This window comes from Mustela lutreola, chromosome 2, assembly GCF_030435805.1.
Source record: "Mustela lutreola isolate mMusLut2 chromosome 2, mMusLut2.pri, whole genome shotgun sequence".
Taxonomy (NCBI): Eukaryota; Metazoa; Chordata; class Mammalia; order Carnivora; family Mustelidae; genus Mustela; species Mustela lutreola.
In genome coordinates, this window is record NC_081291.1 from 4,918,894 (window position 1) to 4,932,372 (window position 13,479).

Consider the following 13,479-nt stretch of genomic DNA (forward strand, 5'->3'; position numbering starts at 1 on the left):
AAGATTCCATTGGATATATAAACCATATCTTTTTTATTTATTCTGAAGGGCATCTTGGCTCTTCCCACAGTTTGGCGATTGAAGCCATTGCTGCTATGAACATTGGGGTACAGATGGCCCTTCTTTTCACTACATCTGTATCTTTGGGGTAAATACTCAGTAGTGCAGTTGCAGGGTCATAGGGTAGCTCTATTTTTAATTTCTTAAGGAATCTCCACACTGTTTTCCAAACTGACTGCAGCAACTTGCATTCCCACCAACAGTGTAAGAGTGTTCCCCTTTCTCCACATCATCTCCAACACTTGTTGTTTCTTGTCTTGTTTCCTTTTTTTAAAGATTTTTATTTAATTATTTGACATTGCTGTGAGGGGGGTTTGAAGTACCCTATTCTTTTTGTACTGATATCAATGTATTTCTTTAATTTGGTTATTAATTGGTTGATATAATTGGCTGCTCCCAATTTAGGGGCATAAATATTTACAATTGTAAATAGGTCTTCTTGTTGTATAGACACATTAACTATGGTATAAAGTCCCTCTTTATCCCTTACTACAGTCTTGGTTTAAAATCTACTTTGATATGAGGATTGCTAACTCAGCTTTCTTTTGAAATCTGTTAGCATTATAAATGGTTTTCCACTTCCTCACTTTCAGTCTGGAGGTGTCTTTAGGTCTAAAATGAGTCCCTTGTAGACAGCATGTGGATGGGTCTTGCTTTTTTTTTTTTTAAGATTTTATTTATTTATTTGATAGACAGAGAGAGATCACAAGTAGGCAGAGAGGCAGGCAGAGAGAGAGGGGGAAGCAGGCTCCCCGCTGAGCAGAGAGCCCGATGTGGGGCTCGATCCCAGGACCCTGAGATCATGACCTGAGCTGAAGGCAGAGGCTTAAACCACTGAGCCACCCAGGCGCCCCGGTCTTGCTTTTTTTATCCAATCTGATACTCCGTGTCTTTTGATTGGAGCATATAGCCCATTTATTTTCAGAGAGACTACTGAAAGATATGAACATAGTACCATTGTATTACCTATAAGTGCCTGTTTCTGTAAATTGTCTCTGTTTCTTTCTATGTCACTCCTGGGCTATCTCTTTGCTTACAGGATCCCCTTAATATTTCTTACTGGGCTAGCCTAGTAGTCACATATTCATTTAATCTGTCTGTCCTGGAAGCTCTTTATCTCTCCTTCCATTCTGAATGAAAGCCTTTCTGGATAAAGTATTCTTGGCTGAATATTCATCTCATTTAGCACCCTGAATATATTATGCCAGCTCTTTCTGGCCTGCCAGGTTTCTGTGGATAATTCCTTTTTTTTTTTTTTTTTTTGAAGTTATGTTGTTAGTCACATATATATCAATAGTTTTTGATGTAGTGTTTCATGATTCATTCTTTGCATATAAAACCCAGTGCTCAATGCACTACTGTGTATTTACCCAAAGTTAAAGATGTAATAAAAAGAAGGGTCATATGCACCCCAAGGCTCATAGCAGCAATGTCCACAACAGCCAAACTGTGGAAGGAGCTGAGATGCCCTTCAACAGATGAATGGATAAAGATGTATTCCATATATACAATGAAATATTACTCAGCTATCAGAAAGGATGAATACCTAACATTTGCATCAACATGGATGGATCTGGAGGAGATTATGCTAAGTGAAGTAAGTCAAACAGAGAAAGACAATTATCTGTGGATAGTTCTGATGTTAAGTCTGACATTCCTCCCTCTAAAAATAAGGAGCCTCTTGTCTCGAGCTACTCTCAGGATTCTCTCTTTTTCTCTAAAATGTGCAAGCTTCACCATTATATGTTGGGGTGTTGAACTATTTTTATTGATTTCAGGAGACATTGTATCTTTCTCTTGGACATGAATGCTTGTTTCCGTCCCCAGATTATGGAAGTTCTCAGTGATGATTTGCTCAAATATACTTTCTGGCCCCTCTATCTCTCCACCCTCAGGCACCCCAATAATTCTGACATTGGCTGGCTTCATGGCCTCATTAATTTCTCAAAGCCTTTCTTCATGGGCTGTTAGCTGTCTTTCTCTCTTTTCCTCAACTTCCTTCCTTTCCATCACCCTGTCTTCTAGATCACTTACTCTCTTCTGCCTCATTCACCCTGGCTGTTTGAGCATCCAATTTAGGCTGCATCTCCAGTATAGCATTTTAAAGTTTGGCATGATTAGATCTCATTTATGATAAGAGATTCTAAGAGATTCTCTGCTGTCTTTTAATGTTTTCACAAGCCCAGCTATTAGCTTTATAATTGCTATCCTGAATCCATCACTGATATCTTACTTATATTCATATCAGTTAGGTCTGTGGCAGAGAACATTGCTTCTGGTTCTTTCTTTTGTTTTGAGTTCCTCCTTCTAGTCATTTTGTACAGAGAAGAATGGGTGAACAAGTGAACAGAATAAAAAAATATCAATCACCAGCCAAGCAAAATACACAGTAGACAAATCCAAAGTGGTCAAAAAACAAAATAGAAAAGCAAACAAAAACAAGAGAAAGCAAAATAAAAAGAGAAAAAAAGGGGGAGGAAGAGATTAGTCTCACAGGGTGAATAAAGAATTGTGATCCACTTGTTCCTGGGTGAATTTTGGTCTTTAAATGTTCAAAGACACTAAATCCCAAAATTGCAAAGAAAGCAAAACTTGTATATATAAAAAATTAAAATTATATAGAGTACAAAAAGGCCAAAAATGAAGTGAATCTCTATAAAATATAGATGTAAAAAATAAAAGTTAAAAAATGAATTAAAAATATAGAGTTGGTAAAATAAGAAACTAGTTGAAATGGGAAAAAAAGAAAACAAAACAAAACAAAACAAAAAACAGAAAATTTTAGATGTAAAGATAAATGGATTATGAGAAAATCCTCAAGTTCTATATAATATTTTCTCCTAGCACTGGAGTTTTACAATATTGTGGGATCCCTAAGCTAGTTGAGCACCTGTTCCTCTAGTTTGTCTTCTGGGGGAGGGGCCTGCTGTGCTGCTTCTCAGGTGTCTTTTTCTGGGCTGAGTTGTTCCTCCCTTTGCCAGGGGGCTGGTCTCAATGTAAGCTGGTCCTCTGTGTGGGTTTGTTCCCTCAGAGTTTTCCACACCTCTTTAGAGGATCAGAATAAAAATGTTAGAGAGGAGAAGGGAGTTGGGGGAAATTGGAAGGAGAGGTGAACCATGAGAGACTATGGACTCTGAAAAACAATCTGAGGGGTTTGAAGTGGCGGGGGGGTGGGAGGTTGGGGGAACCAGGTGGTGGGTATTAGAGAGGGCACAGATTGCATGGAGCACTGGGTGTGGTACAAAAATAATGAATACTGTTATGCTGAAAATAAATAAAAAATAAATTTAAAAAGAAAAAGAATAAAAATAGCCATGCCCCAATCTCTAGCCCCAGAGCTGAAAGATCAAAGTCCACCCCCCAACTTCAGTAAACCCTCCTGGACAAACAGTTTTCACTTTTGTGTGTGTTAAACTCCATAACTCCTGTGGTAGGTATCCATGGCAGTCTCCTAGGGGGATTCTGAGGGACTTGCATTACTGCCCTTTTTGTACCATGGGGCTGAGAGAGGTTGCAGGCTTATGCAGGTACCCATTCCACCACTCCCAGGGGGATGGCTGACTGTCACCCTACTGTCATTTCTGAGGCCGCACCCAAGAGCTGTTGCTTGGTCATGGGCATACCTGTTTAACTCCTCTCAAGGGATGGCAGGCAGTGCACATGTTCCACTCTTTTTAAAGGTGCTCAGGTGGAGAGCAGTCACCCCATTAGCCTGGTTCTTGGTTTATGGCGACCTGAGTTAAGATTCCCCTCCTGGGCTCCCCAGCTATAACCAGTTTCCCCGTTCCAATGCCTGGGCACTCTCCCAGTTCAAGCACCCCGGTTAGTTTTGTGACTCCTGGGATCCCGAGACCACATTTACTCACCTGGAATTCTGCCCATTTCATCCCCTGAGTCCCTTTCAGACAGGGATGTCTTTCACTGGAGCAGATTTCTAAGGGTTCTGATTTTGCCCCCCAAGGCTCTATCACTTTCCAATAATCAGCTTATGGAGGCTCACTCCCCCTTCCGTTTATCTCTGATATCTCCCCTCCGATTTGTGTCTCCATACCTCCTACTTTGCAAAAAAGCAAGGAGAAAAAAGTTTTCTACTTGTAGAGTTCCAGATATATGTCCTTACATCTCAGGCTGAATTCATGGCTATTCAGAATGGTTTGATAGTTATTTAGCTAACTTCAAGGGACCAGATGAAACAAGGTCCCCTACTCTTCCACAACCTTGCCTCCTACCCCTCAGTGATTGTTTTTCTATTTGTAGAGTTGCAGTGATTCTTTTCTTAGATCTCAGATTTCATTCACAGTTGTTCAAAAGGATGTGATAGATAACCAGTTGAATTCAAGGACCAGATGAAACACGGGTCTCCTATTCTTTCCCCATCTTCCCTCTGACTGAAACTTTTATTTTACAAGTCCTGTTAAGGGCTAAGCTACAACCTTCCCAACTACTTAAAAACCAAAGTAGAATTGGAGACCCATTTTTTATTTGGGGAATTATGGGATCCTCCAAGATTATGGAGACAAATCTCTCCTAATTAAAGTAGACATGGCATTGTTTTCTGTGATGAATCTATGATGTTAACCCAACTTACCTATTTTCTGTCCTAGAAATCGACATTGTGAACTGCTCTAATTTCAGTAGTGATGCAACGTTTCAGAACTGTCAGAAGCAGGTAAGGTTCATCACTTCATGGGTTTGCACAAGTGTACAGAAGACCGTCCTCAGAATAGAGTGGGTGATGTAGGGAGGGATAGCTCACCATAGTGTGCAGATGTATTCAATATATATTGTCATGAAACAAGTGACCCCCAAACTTAGTGACTTAAACAACATTTACCATGTCTCAATTCCTATGAGTCAGGAATCCAGGGAGTGCTTTGCTGGACATGTTGCCATGGGATATCTAACAAGGCTGTTAGACAGGTGTGAGAATGGAGAGTAAGCAGAAACCTCATCGTGCTGACAGGAAAGGAAAACAATGGAGCTGCTTTGGTAAATGGCCTGGCAACTCCTCAAACAGCTAAACATAGATTTATCGTATTCCCAGTAATTCTACTGCTAGGTATATAACCAAGAAAATTGAAAATACATGTCAACACAAAAACTTGTACACCAGTGTTCACAGTGGCATTATTCACAAGAGCCAGAAAGTGGAAATGACTGACATGCCCATGAACTCCTAAGTAGACAAAAGAAATGTGGTCCATCCATACAAAGAGCTCCTCCTCCACCATAAAAATGAATGAAGCATTGACACATGCTACAACACGGATGAACCTTGAAAACACTATGCTCAGTGAAAGAAGCCAGACAAAAAATGTCACAGAGAGCGTGATTCCTTTTATATGAACTGTCCAGATAGGCAAATCCTGAGACACAGAAAGTAGACTAGGGGTTGCCCTGGACTAGGATTGGGGGTGATGGCTCAAGAATGCAGATTTTAGGGGAGAGTGTTGAAAATGCTCTAAACTTTATTGTGGTTGAGGTGATGGTTGTACAAATCTGTGAATATACTAAAAGCCATTGAATTATATACTTTAAATGGATGAGTCTTATGGGTGAATTATATCTCAATGGAATTGTTAAAGAAAAAAATGTTTGTTGAGGGGTGCCTGGGTGGCTCAGTGGGTTAAAGCCTCTGCCTTCAGCTCAGGTCATGATCCCAGGGTCCTGGGATCAAGCCCCACCTGGAGCTCTCTGCTCAGCAGGGAGCCTGCTTCCCCTCCTCTCTCTCTCTGCCTGCCTCTGCCTACTTGTGATTTCTGTCTGTTAAATAAATAAATAAAATATTTAAGAAAAAAAAAAAGGTTAGCTGAATTGGCCAGTGTGCATAGTTGGTCTCCCAATATAATTAATCAAAGACTTTTAGTACCTACAGACCATATATTCTGAGCTCCTTTGTTTTTAATTAGGGACCCTGAGGCCCAGAGAGATTTAAGTGACTTTTTCAAGGTCACAGGTCTTGTTGATGCCAAAGCTGTTTTAGCAACCAGTTTTAAAGTATGTTTGGCAAAGCAGAGGATCATAGAGAAAGAGAGGAAAAATAAAACAAGAAGAAATCAGAGAAGCAGACAAACCGTAAGAGACTCTCAACCATAGGAAACAAACTGAGGGCTGCTTGAGGGGAGGGGAGGGGAGGATCTGGGGTAACTGGGTGATGTTCACTAAGGAGGGCATGTGATGTAGTGAACACTGGATATTATATAAGACTGAAGAATCACAGACCTCTACCTCTGGGGGGGAAAAAAAAAACAGTACATTATTGAATTTCAATACACAATTGAATTTAAATTTTAAAAATTAGGGAAAAAATGATATATGAAATTGGGGCTCATCTATCAAAACTACTAGACAACCAGCCCAAACTGATTAAAGGAAAAATAACAAATCCTTCTTTGCTTCTTTTCTCTTAGTTAAATTTGAGCAGTTCTATGGACAACAGCAGAGAGATCTGCACCGGTTTTGCAAAGCTGTCCCGCGGCTGTGGAGAGAGAAGAACTACTCTGTCCCTACAGGTCTGAGCTTCTTTTCCTTTGGCTCCAGGTGCAGGTGGATGCCTTCTCCACCACCACCTCCCTTTTAAGTAGACTTGTATGGTGTGTATACAATGAATCTTGGGACACTGAAAAAATAAAATAAAATTGAATCAGAAAAAAAAAAAAAAAAGTAAACTTCGTCTTTCAGAGCAGTTTTAGATTCACAGCAATGTTGAGCAGAAATAGACAGTTCCCATATATTCTCGCCCCCTTCATATGCATAGCCTGCCCTGGTATCTGGCAACAGATGGTGCTTTTCTGAACCTACAATGTCATGTCAATGTCACCCCAAGGCCAGAGTTGTTGACATTAGGCGTCATACTTCATGCTGCCCATTCTGTGAGTTTTATCAAATGTATAATGACAGGTGTCCACCATTATAGTATCAAACAGAATAGTTTCGCTGCCCTAAAACTGCTCTAAAAAACTCATCTCTATGAGTTTTTATTAAGGAGGGCATGTGCTGTGATGAGCACTGGGTGTTACATGCAATTAATGAGTTATTGAACACTACATCAAAAACTGATGAGGTAGTATATGTTGGCTAACTGAACATAATAAAAAATGTATTTTAATAACAATTTTATATATCCAAGGAGTACATGATATTTTGATATACATATATGTAATGAAATGATTACTACAGTCAAGCTAATTAGCATATCCATTTCCTCACATTTACCTTTGTGTGTGTATGGTGAGCATTCCTGAAAGCTCTTAGCAAATGTACAGTATATTATATAGTATTCTTTTTTAAAAGATTTTATTTATTTATATTTGGTCAGAGAGAGAGAGAACAAGCAGGGGGAGTGGCAGGCATTGGGAGAAGGAGGCTCCTCACTGAGCAAGGAGCCTGATGCAGGACTCTTAATCCCAGGACACTGGGATCATGATCTGAGCCAAAGGCAGATGTCTAACCAACTGAGCCAACCAGGCATCCCTATTATATAGTATTTTTAACTAAAGCCATCATACTGTACATGAGAGGTTGAGACTCATCCTATATAAATGCAACTTTAGAATCTTTGACCAATGCAGATGGATACTTAACCAAATCAAAACCAAACACTACTATAATACTGGAAAGTATTGAAAGACATACTAAGGAGCTGAGTCTACTGAGACTTATCTTCTCAGGATATGACACATGTGAAGATTCTCAGGATTGGGCTCAACCAGCATTTGCCAATTCAGGAAATCTCATTTCACACAGTTCCTTTGGAGTCTGTGCATACAAGGTTGTGGGATGTTCCCAGAAAAGATTTAAGGTCCCTTGGACCTCTGTCAATGAGAGTAAATACCTCCTCTTTTGTGCTTCTTGTCAATTTTAATTTTAATTTTGAATTTATCATATGGCAAAATGTTGTGGAAAGGCAATGAAAACCAAAGTCTTCTCCCAACATAGAAAAATGCACCAATAAAGTCTAAGAGAAAGAAAATGGTTTTATTAGGGAGTAAGTATTAAACCAGCATGCTTTTGCTTTTACAGTGCCAGATTCTGGGCTCAGGGCTATTGGTAGATTTATCTGGCCCAAACACAAGCTTGAATTTGTTCAATTAAAGGACGTTGGTCTTGCAAAGCCTCCCATTCATCTAACAAGCCTTGTTTCTAACAGGACATCGGAAACTCTTACCATTTTCTCACAAACCTCACTTCCCAAATAACCCCTGGAAATCAAAAACAGAAAGCAAGGCTAGTGACAACCTACCTGCAGAGTATAGAAGCGGCCGTCCTTGCTGCTGCATCCAGAAATCCAAAGGAAACACAGAAGGAGGAAGGGCCTTTTATGGGTAAGGAATCACAAGGATGGTAAGCACAGCTCCCCTTCCCTGGTGCCAGGCTCTGTTCTACCGAGTTTGTGTATCACCTCACAAAATCCTCCTAGTAGTGCTGGGGTAAGTGTGATTACCTCTATCTTATAATAAGGGGGCTGAGCCCCAGAAAATGTGCCTGAGTTCCTGGCATCCTAAATGGTGTAAGAGTCCAGAGACAGACTCTACACCCCAGTCTGAGTCCATAGTCTTCTCTCAACCAGTACACAGTCAGTGTGCACTGCCTGGTGTAATTTTGCATTTCATGGATTGGTTTTTTTCCTACATGGACCCACCGTCAAAAGTCTGCAGGTAGCCGATTTCATAAAGTACTGACAGAGGAAATGAATAGGGTGTGGTTTTAATTTTGGATTGGACATACCTCTCTATTTCTTATAAACATTCACAGAATTACAGATCAGCAAGTAGAAGAAAGTATACACTTTAATCCTGTATACCTATAATCCTGCAGATTCAGAGAAACCTACTCTAAGTTAGCGTATTATTTAGTGATTGCTGCATAACAAGTGATCACATATATAATTCATAGCTTCCTATATATATTCATAGTATACCTATAATCCTGCAGATTCAGAGAAACCTACTCTAGGTTAGCGTATTATTTAGTGATTGTGGCATAATAAGCGATCACATCTATAATTCATTGCTTCCATGGGTCAGGAGTCAGGGCATGGCTTAGCTGAAAACTCTGCTTGGGCGGGTCTTCGAAGACTGCAGTGAAGGTGTTGGCTAGGGCAGGAGTCTCATCTAAAGGCTTGAACAAGGGAGAATTTATTTCCAAGCTCACACGGTTATTGACAGGATTCAGTTCAGTTCTATTGCTGATTTGGAAACGGTTCTTTCTCTCCTACCTTCCTTCCTGGCCTGTGACTCAGTGCTTGTTTGAAGAGCAAACAGTAATACCTCACATCCATCCACTTGGAGGGCTATTAACAAAAACCAGAAAATAACAAGCATTGATGACAATAGAGAGAAAATGGAGACCTTATGCACAGCTGGTGGGAATGTAAAATGGTACAATGATGTGGAATTTCTTGGTGGTTCCTCAAAAAATTAAACATAGAATTACTATATGAATCAGCAATTCCACGTCTGGGTGTGTACCCCCAAAGAACTGAAAGCAGAAACTCAAAGAGATATTCATATATCCGTGTTCACAGCAGCTTTATTCACAGTAGCTAATAGGTGGATGCAACTCATGTGACCATTCATAGATGACTAGATAAACAAAATGTGGTGTATCCAGACAACATAGTATTATTCAGTCTTAGAGAAAGAACATTCTAACACCCGCTACAACAGGGATGACCCATGAGAACGTTATGCTCAGTGAAATAAGCCAGATACAAAAGAACAGATTCTCTATTATCCCACTCATAGGAAGTCCCTAGAGGAGTCCCATCCATGGAGACAAGAAGCAGATGGTCAGAGCCAGGGGTGGGTGAAAGCATGAGGAGTTCATGTTTAATGGAAACAGAGTTTCAATTTGGGAAAATGAAAAAGTTCTAGAAAGGGATGGTGAGGGTGTGATTGTGCTTAACACCACTGAACTGTATGCCTAACCACAGTTAAAATGGTAAAATTTATGTTATGTGTATTTTATTCCAATAATGATAAACAAAAAACAGTGAAGGTGCCTGATTAATTCCTAGTTCACTTTTTGAATTTGGCTAAGTGCCCATAGTTTGGCCATTTCTTTTCCACACTAATCAAGAGTTATCAGTTCAGGAGTGTGTGGGCTTTTCTTTTTGGTGTCCAGGGCAGAGGATTATCACATTGGAGCAGGAGGGCAAGTGAATGTTGTTGTTGACCAAACATTCTCTGTTTTTTAGCCATCAACACACAAAGGGTTGAGAACTGCAGTCTGAAGACACTCAGTTTGAAGGCAGAAAAGCAGACCATGGATATCTACTGCAGCACCACTGAGAAAGAAATCTTGGGAGGTACTCTATATGGTGGCCCTAGAACTTAGACTATCAGTCCAAGAATTTTCCCAATGGAATTCCGTGTTGCTCCAATAAAACAGTTCATAGAAGCCTTTTATTGTTACTTGAGTAAGTTCCATGAATGACACTGATAAAGCCAGAGTCTGGGAAATTCACATTGGATTCTTACAGCCAGAAAAAAGAAAAAGAAAATAATCCTATTTTGTTTACCTTAGATGTGTTGGAGCAGGATTAGAGTTGAGATTTTTTAATGGCTTCCCCTGTCTTTTCCGTGCTTAAATCACCTCCACCCTCTGCAATGCTTTAGGCTGGTTTCCTTGAACCAGCAACCATTTCCCTTGCAAATGGACAATGAGTGGCTCCCCATTTCCTGGAGGAAACCAATCAGCCTTTCAGCTCTTTCTCTCTTTTTAAAGTTTCTGAATATTTGTGTTTATTTTTATTCATTTATATTTTTTTGCTTTAAGTTTTAAATTTTTAAAAGATTTTTACTTGAGATATAATTGACATATAACATTAGTTTCTGGTGCATGACATACTGATTTCATATTTGTCTAGCTCATTTTAAAAACTGTGCAAAGTCTAAATTTAATCACCTTTAAGATTTTTCCTTTACTGTTTTTCATATGACCCTTCTCTCCTGCAAACTTAACCTGCTAATAGTCTTTTTCTTCCTCGCTCTCCCTTTCATCTCTTGCCTTCTTCTCCCCTTCTCTCTTTCCTTTGTTCTTCCCCCCTTTCTGCTTCCAGCCCATTTTCTTTCCCTTCCCTTTTCTCCCTTTCTTCCTTCTCTAAATCCACCCATTCATCCACCCATTCATCCATACATCCATACAATCTACCATCTTTCCTTTCACCCACCCATCCATTCATCCTTCTATCCACGCAAGCATGCATGCATGCGTCCATCCATCCGTCCATCCATCCATCCATTCTTCCATCCATCTACTCACTCACTCACCCATCGATTAAACGGCCTGCCTTCTTTCCCCTCTTCCTTGATTCCTTCCATCAATTCATTGATTTGCATTGGAATTTGGGGGGAATATAATAATGACTTCACATTTTCCTAGCTCCAACCTAAAGTTGGTTATTAAATATCTGTAATCTTTTCCTTAACTGTAAAATGCCAAAGAAAATATTCCCTAGCAAAAGTGGTAGTCATGAAGAAATTTCTATTTAAAATTTAAAATCTGTTAAAAAGAAAATGATTATGACTTATGTGAATGACTCAGCACATTGTCCCACAGTAAAGGCTCAATAAATGAGAACTAAAATCATTTTTTCCAATGATCTGTGAAAGTTAAGACAGATTACATTGCCCCCAAATGGCCATCCCTGAAACTAGGTGGGGTTTTCTTTTCATCCCAGGTATTGTCGCATTTATATCTTACGCTTCTATTGGTTCCATCATTGGTGAGAGTTTTGCATCTGAGGAAAATCTAAGGACAAAGGAAAAATTGCATAATTTCTACCTGAACTCCAAGGTAGTGAGTGGTACAGTGGGATCCAGAAAGAACATCTCACTCCCTGTGTCGGTTAATTTCACATTTCAGCATGAAAAGGTATGTGAGAACCAGGTAACTCTATTACATGTGCAGGGATTTCATCATTAAATGGGAATGTTTCCATGCTGATGAATTCACAGGTTGGAAGTCTGTAAAAATGAAATCGAATCTCACCCATCTGAGAGACGTGGTGTTGGAAAGTCCAAAATAAACCAAGGGTGTGATACGGCTTCCTGAGAAACTGGGGTATCCCTGAACTGTACTGAGGAGATAACTTCAGAATCAGCCTCTCAACTCTCCCCCAAGACTCTGGACATGTCTGACTTGTCAAACCGGTCCAAATAAAACTGGTCAGGGTTTAAGAAGGCACCAATCCAGACCAGCATGTGAGATGAGTGGTAGTCCTTAGGTGTTTTTGGAATGCTTCCTAATGGCTGTAACGAGGCATAATACCAGGCACATTCCAATAGAAAAGTTTTCAAGGTTTTAGAACTTTGCCAAAACTAAAATTGATTTGTTTTCTTCAAAGGGGTTGTTTGCTGTGTAAACAATTACCCCAGAACTTGGCAACTTAAAGTGATATGAATGTATTATCTCACTTTGTTTCTTTAGGTCAGGAATCTGGGTGTAGCTTTGTTGGATGGCTCTAGCTCAAGGTTTCTCAAAAGTTTTCTGTCAAGATGGTGGCTGGGTGTTGTCACCAGCAGACTTCACTGAGGCTAAAGGGTTAGTTTTAAAGGTAGATCCACCCTGTGGCTGGTGGCAAGAGGCTTGTTTTTTTTTGCCACATGGGGCTCTCTGAGAGCTGCTTCACTGTTCTCATGGCATGGCAGTTGGCTTCCATGAGTTCTCCAAGAGAGACTACTCCCAAGGAAGTGGAGTTAGACTTGACATTTTGAAGGGAGTGCCAAATAATTGATGGACATTTCTTAAACCAGTACACGGAGAGTTGCTGCTGAACAAACTGGGTTCAAGTCCCCGCTCCCTTCCCACTCACTAGTTAGGCAAATTACCCAGCCTTCTGTGCTGAGCACGGTCCAGATGCTGAGGTTCTGCTACTGGTAATAGTAATGTGCCTTCTTGTTGTGTGGGATAAATGAGTCCACATGTATAAAGCCCTTAAAATAGTGCCTCACATCAACAAATGGTGCTGGGAAAATTGTATATCTGTGTGCTAAAGAGCAAATGGACTCTTATACCATACATAACATGAACACAAGATGGATCAAAGACATAAATGTAAGACCTAGAACTATCAAACTTCTAGAAGAAAACATAGTTGAAAAGCTTCATTACTTAAATTTGGCAAGAATTTCTCAGCTACGACACCAAAAGAACAAGCAACAAAAGTAGAAATAGACAAACTAAAAACTTATGTGCATCAAAGGACACAGTCAATGGAGTGAAAAGCTAACCCACGGAATGGGAGAAAATACCTGCTAAAGGATTAGTACCCAGAATACATAAAGAAGGTCTACAAGTCAACAATAGCAACAAAATACCACAATTTAAAAGAGAGAGAGAGATAGAGAAAGGATCTGAACACATTTCTCAAAAGATGATATACAAATGTTCAAGAAGCATATGCAAAGATGCTGG

The 13,479-nt window shown here is 39.9% G+C and overlaps 1 protein-coding gene across 3 annotated transcripts in view; it reads left to right on the plus strand.

Annotated features, from left to right (window-relative positions):
• LOC131823399 (adhesion G protein-coupled receptor E3-like) overlaps positions 1–13,479 on the plus strand; it is a 69,524-nt gene that overhangs the window by 21,465 nt on the left and 34,580 nt on the right. For all 3 annotated transcript variants that reach the window (XM_059159712.1, XM_059159710.1, XM_059159711.1), the window contains 5 exons: positions 4,665–4,729; positions 6,471–6,572; positions 8,210–8,384; positions 10,259–10,369; positions 11,744–11,937. In XM_059159712.1, the coding sequence (XP_059015695.1) occupies positions 4,665–4,729; positions 6,471–6,572; positions 8,210–8,384; positions 10,259–10,369; positions 11,744–11,937 (647 nt within the window). The remainder of the gene's footprint in view (positions 1–4,664; positions 4,730–6,470; positions 6,573–8,209; positions 8,385–10,258; positions 10,370–11,743; positions 11,938–13,479) is intronic.